This window comes from Mesoplodon densirostris, chromosome 10 (assembly GCF_025265405.1).
Source record: "Mesoplodon densirostris isolate mMesDen1 chromosome 10, mMesDen1 primary haplotype, whole genome shotgun sequence".
Taxonomy (NCBI): Eukaryota; Metazoa; Chordata; class Mammalia; order Artiodactyla; family Ziphiidae; genus Mesoplodon; species Mesoplodon densirostris.
The window spans coordinates 74849860-74866174 of record NC_082670.1 but is presented as its reverse complement, the minus strand read 5'-3'; the positions used below and the strand labels follow the sequence as shown (position 1 = coordinate 74866174).

At 52.1% G+C, this 16315-nt stretch overlaps 1 protein-coding gene across 3 annotated transcripts in view; it reads right to left on the bottom strand.

Moving 5' to 3' along the window:
• Positions 1–16315, bottom strand: part of CACNA1D (calcium voltage-gated channel subunit alpha1 D) — a 322894-nt gene that overhangs the window by 45080 nt on the left and 261499 nt on the right. For all 3 annotated transcript variants that reach the window (XM_060109148.1, XM_060109149.1, XM_060109147.1), the window contains 5 exons: positions 16127–16273; positions 14175–14376; positions 11944–12102; positions 10518–10628; positions 1986–2069 (listed from right to left, as the gene is read on the bottom strand). In XM_060109148.1, coding sequence (XP_059965131.1) covers positions 1986–2069; positions 10518–10628; positions 11944–12102; positions 14175–14376; positions 16127–16273 — 703 coding nt within the window. The remainder of the gene's footprint in view (positions 1–1985; positions 2070–10517; positions 10629–11943; positions 12103–14174; positions 14377–16126; positions 16274–16315) is intronic.

Below are 16315 nucleotides of genomic sequence, written 5' to 3'. Positions count from 1 at the left end.
GTACCTAAATCTAGTAAAATACCATTTCAGTACCTGGTCTTGGCATGAATTTGAGTGTCATGAAGCTTAACTCACACCCTCATGGACATGGTAATGTCTTCCAGTTCAATTCGCTTATTATTATAAGGAAAATCTATATTTAAGATAATACCATTGTATCTCCCTAACACTTTGGGAGTTTAAGCAAGTATTTTCACAAATATGCCTATCATTTTATCATTGCAACGTACCTAAGAAGCAGGGAGGGCAGACATCATTCATCCCACTGGTCCACGAGGGAAGTGAGGCCCAGCTCCAGGCTAGCGCTGTCCTGCTACTCTACACTCCACGGTCAGCCTGGCCCCCAAAGTGGTGGCATACAGAGATCTCATCATTCTTATTTGGTACAGGCTGTCTGGGCACCAGGATGGACCATATAAGCCCGCAGGTGTCAGCCAGGCAGAGCGTGGCAACCCCTTCCCAGCCAGGCATGGGGGGAGGAGGGCCAGGTTGGCACCGGGCAGCAGGAAGCCAGCACAGCACGGCAGCCCACCCCATGCTCCAGCTGTCCCTGTGAAGGGCTCCACACAACCTGGGCACCCACGGAGGCCTTCTGATGAACTGGGGACAGACCAGGTGGGCACGGCCAGTTCTGCCCGCATCAGGCCCTCCCGGTCTGGGCGTGGGTCAGATCTGAGAGGGGCCAGTGGGAGGCGGTGCTCCCCTTTCTGCAGCCTCTGAATTTTGAGGAAGCTTCCCAGGATGCTTCCTAAAGGTTGGGCGGGGTGTTCACTCCACCTACCACTGCTCCTCAACAAAGGATTCAACTGGGTGCAACAAAGGAGCGCTGACACCCTCTCCTAATATACACGAGGCCCTCTGTCCCCTGGCCCAGGGCAGCCTTCAATCTGCGTCACTATTTGGGGAGCTAGAATAGGCATGTTCCCCAGCATCACCAGTAGGGCTCAGCAGACACAGGGTACAGGTGAGGACACCCGCAGCGGTGGCCACGTGCTCAGGGCACGGCTGTGGGGTTTCCCTCCTGTGCCTTCACAGACCCACAGTGGGTACCAGGGCACACGTTATGAACTCTGCTTTCCAGCTCAAAAAATTGAGGCATGAAGCAGCCAGGGGCCCTGCCGAGGTCACCCAGCTACTGAGCAATAATGTTCACACATCCACACAATTAACTCCTAGCCCTTAACATTTTAATAGGGTCTTCTTTAAAAATAGTGTTTTCCTTCCAAAATGGCAATTCTACATTTACTTCCCCACTCTCGTTCAGGGGAAGGGGATGGGGGGATGGGGGGCCGGGGGAGGGAGGGAAGAGGACAAAATGTTCTTAGTCTTTGAAGCAAATGTGTGCTTGAATTTCTAAAGTGTACAGAGATCCGTGGGGAGGGTTTCTGGTCTCCTCTGTGTTAGACTTAACGAGGTTATAGGACACAAAATTTGCTACTTACATTCACTTCAGTTATAGCAATATCAACGACGCTACCAACAACAATTAAGGCATCAAAAGTGTTCCATGCATCAGTGAAATAGTGCTGTTAGAGCAAGCATTCAGAAGCCACAGAAGAGAGGAAGCACAACAGGAAAAAAAGAAGAAAAGGACAGTGTTATAAAAGGGGAACATTCTAGCATCAAGCCACCTGGCTACTTGAAAAATCACCCTAAAACAAACATGTTATAGGTACATCACTTCGGGTATTGCTTCTGATACAGCAAATAAAAACAGTTAGAGATGCCTATCTTGCCCTGCCTACCGCTGACTCGGCTTAACGTTGCAAAACAGTCAGTCCTCCAAAAGGTGATGTGTGTCTAAAGGCCTGGGGATCAAGCTCTACGCTAAAAGGCCTCTTTTCTGCAGCTCTCGTTAGAAAACTCCTGATTTTCGATCAAGTACGACTGGGCTCTGTGACTTGTCCAGGTGATGCAGTGCAGGGCCGGGCGGGTGTGCAGACAGAGACAGGATGGGAGGTGGCCCTGGGCGGGCACATACTCACGTCAGCTTCGCTGAGCGCCACGTCTATAATGCTGCCGATTACGATGAGGGAGTCAAACGTGTTCCAGGCATCACTAAAGTACCCCTGGACAGAGCGGGCGGGGGCAGATGTTTATGAGCACGTAGGAAGGAGAAGCCACGCCGACCACGTGGGGACACACCCGGGCCCCGCAGCAACCACGGCAACCAGGGGGGGTGGGATGGCCAAAGGGAAGCGACCATACCGTCCACCGGTGCAGAGGGACACAGGGCGGGGGCACCTGCATGTGTGAGAGAGGCCACGGGTGCATGGGCCGACACACACACACACACAGACACACACACCACACACACACCCCACACACACAGACACACACACACACACACCCCACACACAGACACCACATACACAGACATACACACACACACCCCCCACACACAGACACACACACCACACCCACACACCACAGACACACACCCACACACACACACACACACACACACGATGCAGACCGCGGCCCTGGGCAGCACTGAACCAAGCCAAGTACCTGCAGGACAGAGCGAGGCACTTGGCGATCCTGCCCTGGCACTCAAGGTCACAACCCCAACCCCTCACTAGCTGAGGGAGGAGAAGGCCCTCCTACTCCTTGCATGGGGTTCCCAATCACCTCCTTCTCTTCTTCCATGTCAAGACCACTATGACCAGCGTTTCACACCTTCTCACTGCTGTGCCCTTGAAACAAACCAGTATCCCTGCCCCTCCTCGACAGTCCAAGTACTGCAAAGGGTGTGCCCCACGGCAGGATGTCCTCACAGAGCTCTCGGTCTAAAGGGACACGAAGGCTTACAGGGAGACAGGCCAGCGATGCACACTGTCTAAGGCAGAGGTGTGGCTTGTAGGGCTGCGGGATCAGTGCACAGAAGGTCTCACAGGGGAAGGAGCGCTGAGGGATGGTGCTGATGCTCGAGGGCTCCCACTGTCCCCCAGAGCCGCCCCTATCTCCTGACAGGCTCCTTCTTCCTCTCCAGCTCTGGCCTCCCTCCCCTCCCTCTGCATCCTCCAGGCTGAGCGGACTCCTTTCCATCCCTCAAACCACCACCAGGTTCTTGCCCACCTCCTGAGGCCTCTGGGATCCCGGCCTCCCCACCCCACCTCTACCTGCCCATGTCCACTTCCTCCTTCACACTCAGCTCAAATGCCAACGCCCTGATGGCATGTTTTCAGATCCTCCTGACTTATACCTCCCATCCTGGGGACTCCGAATGTCTCTCAGGTCTTGGTCACTGAATCTGGGGCCTCTGCCCACAGGTCTACCTCACGGAAAACCCTCTGAGGATGAGGACTGTGCTGACAGCCCTGTCCCCTCCTCCACTAATCCCACCACCCAGCCCGGAGCAGTAAGCCCATATAGTGGTTGACACGTGGCAAGGCCTCCTCCTTCCACCAACTTGCACCCTCCTGGTCATGCAGCTCTACCCTATTCTTGTTACTTCAGGTCCTTGTATCTTGTTGAAGGTACAACATCCCAACGACTGTGACTTACAAATCTGTACATACATGGCATACGTTTTGCATCCTCTTCTGGGCTCAGCACAGTAGGTGCTAAATTACTGCCTGTTGTCTCCTGATACCCCCCAGGAAGCCCTCAGTCGGAGGGGGTGGTGGGGAGAACAGTGCATGGAGGCTTCTGGTTGCAAGGTCAACGACTGTCTGCAAATCAACTGCATCTTTTTAACAAGCCAGGATGTGTTGTGGAAATAAAAATTCAGGTCTGAATCATATAAAAAGGAGCCAGTGTGCTTACAACGGGGTACACTTAGTGCTGGATCAAGAACACCGGAACAGAAGGTACTTTGAAGTGTCAGGTCCCCTGAATTGGTGATCAAGTGCAGGCCCAGAGGAAGCCACTGCGGAGCCCTAGCCTTTTATGACACTATGGAGAACGCTGGCTGTTCTAACAACCGGAGGAGTGATGTTTGTTCTAATCACTGTTAATCACCCCAGCTGCATTCATGGGGGACCTGTAACGCTGACTTAGGGTTTGAGATTTTTTAAAAATCTCATCTTAAATAATGTAAGGTTTTCCCAACGAACTGCCGTAACTTCTGACCCCGCCCCCGCCCCCCCCCCGCCATCTCCTCTCTCCTCCTCTCCCACAATCCCAGCACCTCTCTCATAGTTACTTACCCTCACGGACTGACTGCCACCCTCCCAGACCCCTCTGTCAGCGCTCTAACAAGTAAACAAAAGCTCGCCTGCACCAGCTCTGATGACCTGTGATAAACGTCTAAGGGGAGCATCTGCTTAATAAAGACAACGTCTCACTCCTTACAGCTTCTCTTCTCAAGATGTGGGACTCTTGGCTGGCGAAACAGGAGAGGCGGGCCATGGTGAGGACACGACCGGTGCCCCTCAGGAAGCCGGCTGTGCTGGTCAGAGAGGAGACCCAGAGCGTGCACCGGGACATAAAGGCACATTCTGCTTCCCTCCCTGAGGACGACGCCAACCCAAAAAGTCAGCTGGATCACATGGCGCGCTGAGTGCCACCGTTGTACCCGGGTTGTGAGAACACAGCGTTTGCTCTTAAATTATTTGCATCACTGCGAACGGTAACACACAGTGGGCTGACTGGCGGCCTGGCCACAGAGCACGCTCTGAGGTGCAGAGCCTGTCCTCTTCTTCATGGATTTAACAGCAACTCAGAACTGCAGAGAGCACGGTGAGCCTTTCCCTCTCCTCTAGAGAGGAACTGATGCCTTAGAAACGTGTGGTCATCAGGAACAACTGGGGCTCTAGGGCACAGAGAGCAGTGAAGACCCACTGTCCCTCTTGTCCTGTCCCACACCACGGGCCCTGCCCCCCTCTTGCTACAGTACATCCTTTACCGGATGCCAAGCCCACTAGCATTCAGGGCACTGAATGCCCCTCTTACCTACTTGAGACTTTATTCCTGAATAGCTCCTCTCTCTCTGTATGTCTCTGTGTCTCTGTCTCTCCAGAATGATCAGTATTCACCTTCGGATCATTCCTATCAGCCTGCAAACTATTCTCCAACTGGCCCATCCTGGCCCCCTGTGGTGTATAAAGTCACTTTAAATCAACACGAGAGGAGCTTGATGTTTGGGGTCCTGCCTGGAACTCTTTGGTAATCTCATCAACACCCTCTCTGGAGGGTCCACCGCACTCACAGAGTTGTGCCCAAATTCTAGAGGGTTCCTGGACTGAGATCCTTATCTAGGCGACAGGAGGCTTGAGTTGCTGCAGGCAGGTGGCCGGAATCACAGGCTCTGGCCAGATGGCTTGCTAGGGGTCCCGGGGAGGCAGAAAATGCCAGCCCCCGCCCCTTCTTCCCACATCCTGTTTCCCTGTTTAGTAGCCTCCTAGGTAATAAAATCACGGTCAAGTGAGTATGACTCAGCCCCACCCCTTTCCCATCAAAGCCACCGCAGCGTCTGGGTAAGCAGAAGGTTAGGGCTTCTAGCACGACGCCCACCTGCATACTCTCTCCTCTTGGCCAGTCACAAGAGGGTCTCCTACAACTGAATGTGGAGGCCAGGGCCCCTCAGGTGGAACCAGCAGTCCCTACCAGTCTGGCCACAGTTGGCTCTTATTATTTTTTGTCCAGCTTCACCCATTTGAAAGGATCAAGCAAGTCAGCCACACGCAATAACATTTATTACTCGGAAACACTTCTAACTCCGGGAATTTAAAATCATAACCCAGACTAACGTGGGCTTAGGGCCAGGAAGCTCCCTTGTCTCTAAGAACTCTATCTTGATGGTCCATTAACATAATCTCCGGCTAGACTATAGGCTCCTGGAAGGAGAGCTGGACCCCCAGCCAGGATAGAGCATGGGCTTGGCACACGGCGGGTGGCAAGGTCTATGCAATGGAAACAAGAGAAGCAGCCCAAGTCCAGGATCTTTTCGCTGCCCAGCCTTTTGGGGTTTACTGAGGCAGCCGGATCACGTACCAATTTCTGCCAGGGACTGTCTGGGAAGCATTCGACCCAAGGGATGACCCACAGTGCCAACTTCTGGTGGAAACTGTAACTGACAGCTTTCTAACCAGCATAAGCCTTTCCAAAGGTCAAGTGGAGGCTTAAAGAAAAATACGTTCACTTTTGGCCACTCTGCTCTGCCCACATCTCCTGTGATAGAAAAGCCGGTAGTGCCTGATGCCAAGAGGCTGCACCCACAGGCTCATCCATCCATTCCTTTCTTCCTTCCACCACTTCCCACGGAGTAACCAGCATGTAGCAGGCGTCGCGTGAGACAAACACAACCCAGCCTTGAGCAGCTGCTCATCAGCTAGTGGAGAGGGAGATATGGGGGGTATTGATGTTGACAGTGCACAGTGAGCATCTAACAGAAGCACATGTGGAGGGGAGAGCCGACCCTGGCTGGGCTGGGGGGACACTCTGATGGAGGAGCCCACATTCCAGACAGGCCTTAAAAGATAACAAGGTGGGAAAAGGGCTTCCAGACACAGAAGCACGTGCCACGGAAAAGTCCCGCATGGTAACAGTGGGGATGGGGTGCAGAGGAGGAATGGCTGGGAGCACGCGGCCGGAAATGAGGCGGAAATGTAAGTGTGCTAGTGCTTGGTGCAGAACTTTGAATTTTCGACTATGACATTACCTTTTTTTTTCATACAACAGGTGGCATGGTCAGCTTTTGGTTTACAAAGGGAGTGTGTGGAAGATGAAGGGGGGGTGCTGAGGCCAGAGGCAGGGGATGGTTCAGCAGTCAAGGGATGCAAGAGGGAGGAGGGCGGCAGAGGCTGGGGTGAGACGAGCTGGCCACTGAGGCCCTGGGCGTGCATGCACCTTATCAGGGGAGAAGGGGACCAGGAGGGAGCTCTGGGATACCCCGGCCTTGAAGGGATAGGCTGAGCCCATGAAGGAGTCTGACATCAAGTTCTAGTTAAGGAGAGTTAATATTTCCTCTCAAGCATTATTTGGCATTAAAATAAATCACTGAGATACATTTATGAGATATATATATGTGATCACTGAAGAACTGAAAAGATAGTGTCAGGGTTTCTTCCCAGGAGGTGCAGAATGTGCTCCAGGAAAATTGCTGGGGCTGATTAAGCAGCCTTATTCCTGCCAGGGACCCTGGGGGAGGGAGTGCTGTCCTGGGAGGCATATGGGGCCAGGTGACCCAGTGTCCACGACACATCTGCTCTGCACAAAAGCACGAGCACAGCACTAAAACGTTTTCTTCTTTCCCCAAACCCAGTAACTCTCAACGTTTTCCAAGCTCAAGTGGCTAGGCAGGTCAATTAGACATTTTCAAGGTACAGTTGACGCTTGAACAATGTGGCTTTGAACTGTGCGTGTCCACATACACATGGATGTTTTTCAAGAGTAAATACCACAGCCCTGTGTGGTTTGTGGTTGGATGAATGAATGGGTGCAGAGGAACCTGGGATAGGGAGCGGTGGCTCTAAGTAATACTCAGATTAACCCACATGTTGTTCAAGGGTCAAGTGTAGAACCAAGATCCAAATGCTTCGAGGTCTAAGACTTGGGAACAAAGCGTGGCTCCCTGAGGAAAAGCCCACATGGAGGCAGGTAACGTACTTGAACAGGTGCTGGACAAAACACCAGATGGGCGGCTTCCGGAAGCACAAAGAAGGAACCTCAGACAAATCAGAAGTGCTCCTTAGACCTACGGGAGCCAGTACTTTGGACAAAGCCCTTCTTCTTCAATCTCCTTCCTTGCAGCAAGAGAATTCACTTGAGAAGTCCAGCGGCTGCCCCTTGGGAGTACTGGAGGGGAAACCCAGGGGAACAGGACTTGGCTCTTATCTACATCATGGCCCACCTCTCAAAACCCTAGGGCGGCTCAGTCGCTCCAAGCGCACGAGGTCAATGCCCGATGGGTGGGTCTTCCCTGGGGAGCCGACACAACCCCCTGAGCAGCCTGCTTGCTCGGCCCTCCTTCCTTGGCTCTTTGGCATCTCCCCACCTTCCATGCTTGCCTAACCCACACTCAGAACAACTTTTCCCCTGGAATGATCCCACCTCCCCACCAGGGAAGCTCCCAGCTCGGACCACATCCCTCTAAATGGGCTCTCACTCAGGAGGCCCCCTTTACCAGTCAGGCCCTTGAGTATAAAAGGAGTCGGGATCCTCCACTTGTTTGAACCCTTCCTCCTATGATGGCTTCTCACCTCCCAGGAAGGATTCTAACTTCACCCTCTGTATTTCTATTACAAAACAGCTACAACCCTGTCTCTCCTGACAGATGCTGACAAGTTCTCCCAGAACATGCGCCTCTCACTGTGGAGAACACAGCCCCGAAGGACCCTGCGACAAAGCTCCCCAGGAGAGACAAAGACTTTCTGAGATGAAGCTTATGGGCCAGGTTCCCAGCCCTCTGCCCCTCTGGCCATCTCCTCACAGGGAGGCTTCCTCCTGCCACCTTTGCAACGCGCCTCCTCAGCCCCACTGCCCCTCTGATGGGTAGGAGGGCCTCGCTGACTTCTTTGTGGAAGACTACTCGCCTGGCCTTACTTTGCTAACACCAAAGAGGAGACAGGAGAGTCAGGAAGCGTTTTAAGAAGAGCTTTGCTTCTTGGTGAAATGACTCTCTCCGGCTCCTCCAGACACACCGTCACAACACCAAATCCATCTGCTTCGCAAATGCAGTGACAGTGTCCCTCAAGCGTAGAGGTGCTGCTATGGCTGTTTTAAAATTTTTCTCGCTTGTAATCTGAGGTTGTCTTCTGCTGTGAAAATACCTTGTGGAGGAAAACTACGAAGCGGCACAATTTCTAGTGGAAATCACTCATTTAAAAACTCTGATCGATCAGTACTGATTATAAATTAGCTACTCATTTCCCCTCGGCCTCACCAGCCTGTTCACACGCCACTGAACTCTCCTCCCAGGTTTGGTATCAGTGGTTCACCGGACACAGCCGCTGACAGTGCACACGCAGACACACACGGACTCACACATGCCATGGACAAATGTGCCTTCTCAGAGCTTAATCACCAGGCAGGGCAAGACATGGCGAGGGGATCTAGGAAATGCTGCATAGATAAATAAATGTGCCATGTTGCCTTGATCAAGTGCTTCTGGAGTTCTTACTCTGCAACCTTTCCATCAGTCCAGACAAATGTTGATCAAAGACGGAAAGGGGAAAGGGAAGCAAACCAAAAATCTCAAAGGATATTCAGAAGAGTTTGGTGGGGGCGGGGAAGAATGTGCATGTGTGGAGATATGGACAAGTCACAGTAATTAGCATCTGGCCATGCAAAAATGCCAAGTTTGACCCCACTGCAATCACCCCGATCGATCACTTACAAGCGTCTTTTCTTTTTGGTCCACAAAGATCTGATAAAGATTGCATAGGAATTAATTCAAATTAAAGGAAGGAACAGTTCTGAATTAGAATCCCACTTACGGATGGAGTATGTGAAACCGTCATTTCATAATCTGAGTCTTACTTAAATTAGTGTTGTCAGATACCTTACACCCTGATGAACAGACACTGGGGTCACTGAACTCATTCTCTAACTCTGATGGGCGGAGGCTTTGCTAGAAAAGAAACTGAGGGTCAAATGTCTCACAGCTCGGCCAGGATCTGCTCCTCCATCTAGGGTTTTAGGACGAGGGAACATCATCACTTGATGATGGGGATGGTGGTCGTCATAGTAACAGTCCTGACACATCTACAGCATGGGGCTACATGCCGAGCACTCTTGTAAGCGTGGCACACAGAGTGATTCTTACTCCTCCAAACTGCCCTATGAAGTAGGACTACTAGCGCCCTCATTTCATGGGTGAGGAAATGGAGGCACAGAGCAGTGAAGTATCGACAACTTGCTTGGGGATTTGAATCCAGTCTGGTCCCAGAATGGTGCGTGCTCTTCGACACTATACTATCTGTCTCTTATGCTACAGACGTTGACAACTGTGGACTGGAGTCACTCTGTCCTAGGAGACATAATACGCAGAGCAGTCCAACACAGTTTAAAAGGCTCATGTCTTGTTTTGTCTTAAAGTCAAGTGAAATTTTTCTAAATTAAACAAACGAAAGATGGTATGGCTGTGAGAGGTCTGCAGCTGGTAGAATTTTCCATAAAAGGTGAAAAAGATGCTGTAGACCAAGAACAAAGAAAACCAAAGTCTTTGTGCTGGAAATGTAAAAGTAAAATCAGGGCCGAATTATTTCTGATGGGTTATGTGAAAAGAAAACAATGTCTCCAATGCTCAAGTAATGAGGCGAGTTTCCTTGAGACAGTCTGACACACGCTCTTCTAGAAACAGAAAATCAGGTTTCAAAACAATCTCCATTCTGCCAATTCCTAATTCTCTCTTCTTCTTTTTCTCAGAATTGTTTTTGTGAGGTTTTGTTTTCGCAGATTCATTTTCCCGTACCGTACACAGATGCCCTAATCAGATTTTAACGTTCTCAGGGGATAAGCTAGTTAACGGCCAGAAAATTCAGCATAATCCAATAACACAAGACTAACAGGAAGTGGGTGATTCTTTGGAGTGATTCAGCTACAGCCTTTGACAAGTGGGTTCAGCAACTCACCTTAGGTTTAAATGCAATGACTTTCAAAACCATCTCGACAGTGAACACCCCCGTGAAGACCATGTTCAGGATGTCCATGGCATCGTTAAACATCTTGGACTGCTCGTAGTGCTGTGGATGGAAGCAGAGGCACAGTTCTCAGGGGTCGGCTCCAGACTCGCAAAAGGAGGCTCCCCAGCCCGCCACCCCCTGCAGGCGTCCGTCCGCCTGCCACATGGACAGCGAGGCAACCTCCCTGGTCCAGCACCCTCTCCCAGTGATTCCACTGACCCTGCGAGGGCACATGGTTGGCCCCCCACAAAGCACAGGGGCCCCTGACAAGATGAGGGTGACCAAACGATGAAGGGGAAAGACATCCACTTCCTCTGCTCGGAATAAAGGGAATCCACCCTTTCTCCCAGCAGGGTTTCTACTCAGGGCCTTGACCCAGGCACGATGCAGAACACACCCACAGGTCTATGGACAAAGGTAGGATTCGGTTAGGATACATTATATGCCATTTAGGCCTATATTCAATCAAAGGCACTGTTATCTTGCCTCCATGCTTTTCCCTACATCAGCAGAGGGTCCTCATTCATAAGGAATTCTTAAATTTAAGGAAAGGGCCAGAAAACATACACTTGGCTGTCTTTACACTCATCTTCCAGACAGCACTGGGAGTTGGTTTGATTTGCTCAAGTTCTTAGAGCCAGTGGGAAACTGAATCTAGACCTTGGCCACTCTTGTCCTAGTGCAATATCCACTGGACAATGCAAGTGCTGGAAACGTTCACTATCAATACCACTCTGTAATCCAACGTGGCCAATTGAAGTGAGCTGCCTTCCTTGCCCCCAGAGTGAGCAAAGAGTCGCTGTCAGGCAGGTCAAACTCAGTACTCCACGGACCAGAAGACTCCCCACTGCCACGCTGAGAGTGACTTGAGGACAGGAATGACACTCTGTGACAGGCCCAGAGCAAAGTGCCTGACACAAATTACCCAGCATAAACTTTGTTTCCCACTTTACCAACTGACAAAGCCAGGCTCGGGGGATTTAAATAACTTTCTCCGGGTCACCCAGCTGCTAAGGAGTCAAGTCAGGACTGAAGACCCTGCCTGTTCATTTCCACACAGACAGAGCTTTAGTCCACAACCACTCCCTGGCCACAGAAGCCCACAGTAAAGGTTTACAGGCCTGCAAGCCATGCTAGGGCTCCACAGAAATGTCACTTATGGTCACGCTGTACAGTCTCTTACGCAGAAGAGTGATTGTAAACTCCTGCCATGGCAACTGTTAGCCAGAATGGGAGTCTGGCCAAACTACAGCCCAGACTCATCAGATAATCAAACCCTTCCTCCTGTGAGGGGGCGGCATTCCACCCTCAGAATTTGGGGCATGGGGCTGCACCGAAGGCCCGACGTGATCCACGCGGCTGTCTCCATTTTTACCTGCATGGCCAAGCAGAGGGTGTTGAGCATGATGAGGACAAACATCATGTATTCGAAAGGCGAGGAGTTCACCACGTACCAGAACTTGTACTGGTAGGGGTTTTTGGGGATGTATCTCCGCAAGGGACGTGCTTTCAAGGCGTATTCAACGCACTGACGCTGCAATGGCAGAAAAGAGCAACGGGGATCCTGAGCACGTCTATGGAAGAAGGACACAGTTCTTGTCTGCCCTGAAAAGCTGGTGCACACCTACTGGGAGGGAGCGAGAACGAGGGGAAACCACCAGCGCACCCTGCACAGGTACCACTCAGCATCACTGACAAAGGGCCCCCGAGCTCCATCACCTCATCTGGTCCTCACAGCAGCCTTTGAGGGTAAGCAGTGCACCCAGTTTGCTTCCATTTCACTTATTAAAAGACTGAGGTCCGGCGGTGCATTAAGCAGAGATGCAAAGCCTTGACCCACGTCTTATCCCTGCCCTTCCTGATGCTGGTGGAGTACATCTGTAGTTCTCCTGCCCAGGGAAGGAAGCCAAGTAACGAGAGGCAAGGAAATCCTCCAGAACCAGAGGGGCTGGGCTGACTCCCTGAGGTTGGAGGTCCCATGGCTGCTCCAGGATGGACCCATACAAGACGCCTACCAGAAGCCAGAACGGGCATGTTAACCCTAAGTGTCTAATGGTGAGTGAGCTCTGTGTCTGTCTGAGGGCTTCTGAGGCTCAGGAGCTTGTTGTGTTCAGCTTAGAACCCCCAGGACATGGTCCATGATGATGGCCAGAGCACTGCCCCGCCCACTGATCCTGGGGCCGAGACCGGTCCACCCTTTGCAGCAAGCCCAGAGGGAGTCTCCAGCCCCGAAAGCCTTTTCAACATCATACCCTCCTTGCTCCTAGGCCCAGACTAACCACAGGCTCTCTCTGTCCAGGACCTGGCCCTGCTGTGACCTCACATGCTGACTCTTGGGACCCCTGACTGGAGCCTATCCTGGACCTCGTGGTGACCTAGTTTCAGCTCTGGTTCTGCCTGGGTCTTGCCCTGACACTCTTCTTCCTTGGTGGGGGTTGGGAGGGGTGAAGACCTGGGCCAGGCCTCCCTCAGACCGTCACTGATGAAATCTGCAGGGACGCCCTGACAACTCACAGCAACGTCTTCCTATAAACCAAGCTGTCCTCCTGTTTCCCCCAGTGGCGATGCTCCAGCCTGAGACAGACAGCCTCACCATGCACAGCGACTTCCCGCCAGGAAGCCCAGGCTGGCAGATGAGTCTTGCTCTCTATGTAATCACCAAACAGAGATGGCTACTGATAGAGGGCCTGGGGGAAACTCCCAGAACAGAATCTCGATCTCACAGACTATCTTTTAGGGCTGAAAAACACCTTTAAAAGTAACTCCTTAACGCCCTCAATTTAGAGAGAAGGGAGACAGCCCAGACAGGAGGTGGAGGCGCACCCACAGTCACAGAGCAGGTGCAGGTAGAACAGGACCAGACAGGTCTCCTGGCCCCCTCGCATCATCACACAATCAGAGCCAAAGGCCCCTGCACCTAACAGGCTGGTTAAAACAAGGTGCTAGATCAAGAGAGTGATGCCAGTGCCATCTTAGTCCCAAGTTTAAAGTTAGCGACTTTCCCGGTGGTGTGATAGGGTACTTCCTCCTAAGTCAATGGTTCTCAACCAGGGTACATTTGACAATGTCTGGAGATATTTTTGGTTGTCACCAAAAATGGAGCGGGAATGAGGGTGGGGGGCAGAAGGTGCTACTGGAATCTAGTGGGTAGAGGCCAGGGAGGCTTCTCAACCATGCACAGCAAGCATGACAAAGAATTATCCAGCCTCAAATGTCAATAGTCCCGAGGTTGAGGAGATAAAAGGCTATCCCTTGGGAGGGACTGTGCGAGTGTCACTGGGTACTTCCTGGCCCCAGGCCACACCATCCTACATGACTCTGAGCTGTCGCTAGTGGGTCATGACCACAGAAGGTGGCCTAGGTATCTTGACTTCTCACTCACATGTCTGGGGGTAAATTTCAAAATTACAGCCTAATCTGCATCTGGGAAACTAACCCTCCACACTGATGACTCACAATGGCTGAGAGTGTGCTCTGAGCAGGGCCCAAGCCCCAGGGAGAGAGAGCAGGTGGGCACCCTTCTCTGTACATGCGGGAAGCTATCAAAAGAGAAATCAGTCCTCTTTGGCTCAAGGGACAAAAGCCCAAACAGCGTGTGACTTTAACCTGATTTTTGTCCAGCTCACAGTTCTTATACTCTTTCTCCCCCTGCTCCTGAAATGTGACGATGACGAAGCCCACAAAGATGTTCATCATGAAGAATGCTACGATGATGATGTAGATGATGAAGAAGATGGAGATCTCCACGCGGTAGTTGTAGATGGGGCCGACGTTCTCTCCGTTCGAGTCAATGGCTTTGTACAGCAACCTGGAGAGCGGAGGATCCAGTGAGCACCAGCGCCGCTCGGCCAGCAGCCCAGCCCCGCTGGCTTCTGACCACCTCTGCGGGCACTGACGGTCGGACCCCTCACTGGGAGCCCACCCCAAGGCCCCGGGACACGTGGAGGTCCCTCAGGAAGCCTCTCGAGCATTAGGTCAATCAGCCCGGCACCTGGCAGAGGGAACACCTGGGATATATTTGTGGACTGACTGCTTTGAAGACTGGAAAAGATTTTTACAAATATCCAATAATGCTCCTTTCTAGTCACAGACAGAAGAGAGGAAGGACATCACATGGAAGACACTGGCAGAAAGCTGTAAACGCAAGACAACAAGCGAGCAGCCAGGGCATTTCCAAAGCACTACGAGAGTTTCCCCCAAACTGAAACAAGCACTAAAATTAAATATGTGCCACAGGCAGAACTCTGAGCAGAAGGAGGGGCGATTACTGCAACAGCCTCCAATGCAATGTACGCTCATTCTGATGCAGATTCAGCCCTTCCAGGCACCCACCCGAGGCATGCACTGTGCTAGGTGCTTTCACATCCATCTGGAAAGGTGGACATACGGTCATCCCTGTCTTACGGAGGCTCAGAGAGGGATCTAAGTGCCCAGGTCACAGTCCTGGGGGCAGAGCAGGAGTTGAGCCCACCTCCCCTGAGCCCCAAGCCCCAAGTTTGCTCATTTCCCTGCCATCCCTGGTGGCAGCTGCCACCCAGATTTACTAAAGTGCAGTGTTTAAAACCTGCGACCACAGCTAGCACCTCTGTAGAGTGCAGGCTCTCACTCCATGCTCCTCTTCTCGCGGGACCAATGCACCAATGAACAAGCCCCACCCAACTGTCCTTCTACTTCGCAGACACCCCACACATCCAGAGAGTCCTGCCAGCCTGTCCACCCTCCTCTGGGCATGAGAACTTGACACTCAGAACTCTATCAACGTATATATGTTGTGGTGGCAGGAGCTGGGGGGCCATCAGAGAGCAGAGAACAACAAAGGCACAAGAGCTCCCCTTTTGTATTCTACCTTCTTTCCACTTGTCTTCCCTCACCCATCAAAATCCTAGCCATTCCTCAGGACCCTATGTTGCATGTCTCTGACACACCAGGACCCTCCGGCTTGGCTTGGCTGAGGACACTGACTAAATGTGGGCTTTGAAAGGGGAAACCACATCCAGACAGCTCTGTTTCTTCCACAGGGCTTAGTACAGCATGTTGCATGGAGTTGGTATCCAGAGCACACTTTATGAATGAGCCAGCGGGCGGGGCAGTGAAAGACGTGGCACAATGGCACGTATTTGTACATTACTAGGAGTGAATGAACAAATGAATCAACGGTCTGGGACGCTATCAAGGGCCTCTCTAGGAACAGTGTAGTGGCAGCTTTACTGATGAGGTGACATGGGAGCTGGCCTGAAAAATGCCTCTGGGGACTCCCCATCCACATCCAGTGATGCCCCCCAAGGAGCCCGCTGAGAGATACCCCCCTTCCACCACCCCAGCTGCCCAAATCCGAGAGTCCTGGCTGCCCACAGGGGTTAATCCTTTGCCTAATCAGACAGAGGAGCCCTGTGGGCCAGGAAGTGAGTGATAAGTGGTCCAAAGTTAAAAAGTCATAGAAAAGGCCTACAAAACTGGAGAAGAGCAGCAGGACTCGCTCTCCAGGAGAGACGGCTCAGCCCAGAGTGCCCGCCAAGCAGCAGGAGCGTCCCTGGGAGACACACGATCTCGGTACTCACGCGGGCCAGCCCTCGAACGTGGAGACCGTGAACAGAGCCATCATAGCTGAGAGGACGTTGTCAAAGTTGAAATCGCTGTTTTGCCAGATCCTCTCACGGACCACAGGGCTATCGACATCCCCATCCTTGTAGAGGATGAAGAGCCCCCTAGAGAGGAAAGGAAGTGGGCGGTCACCCTGGCAGGATGTG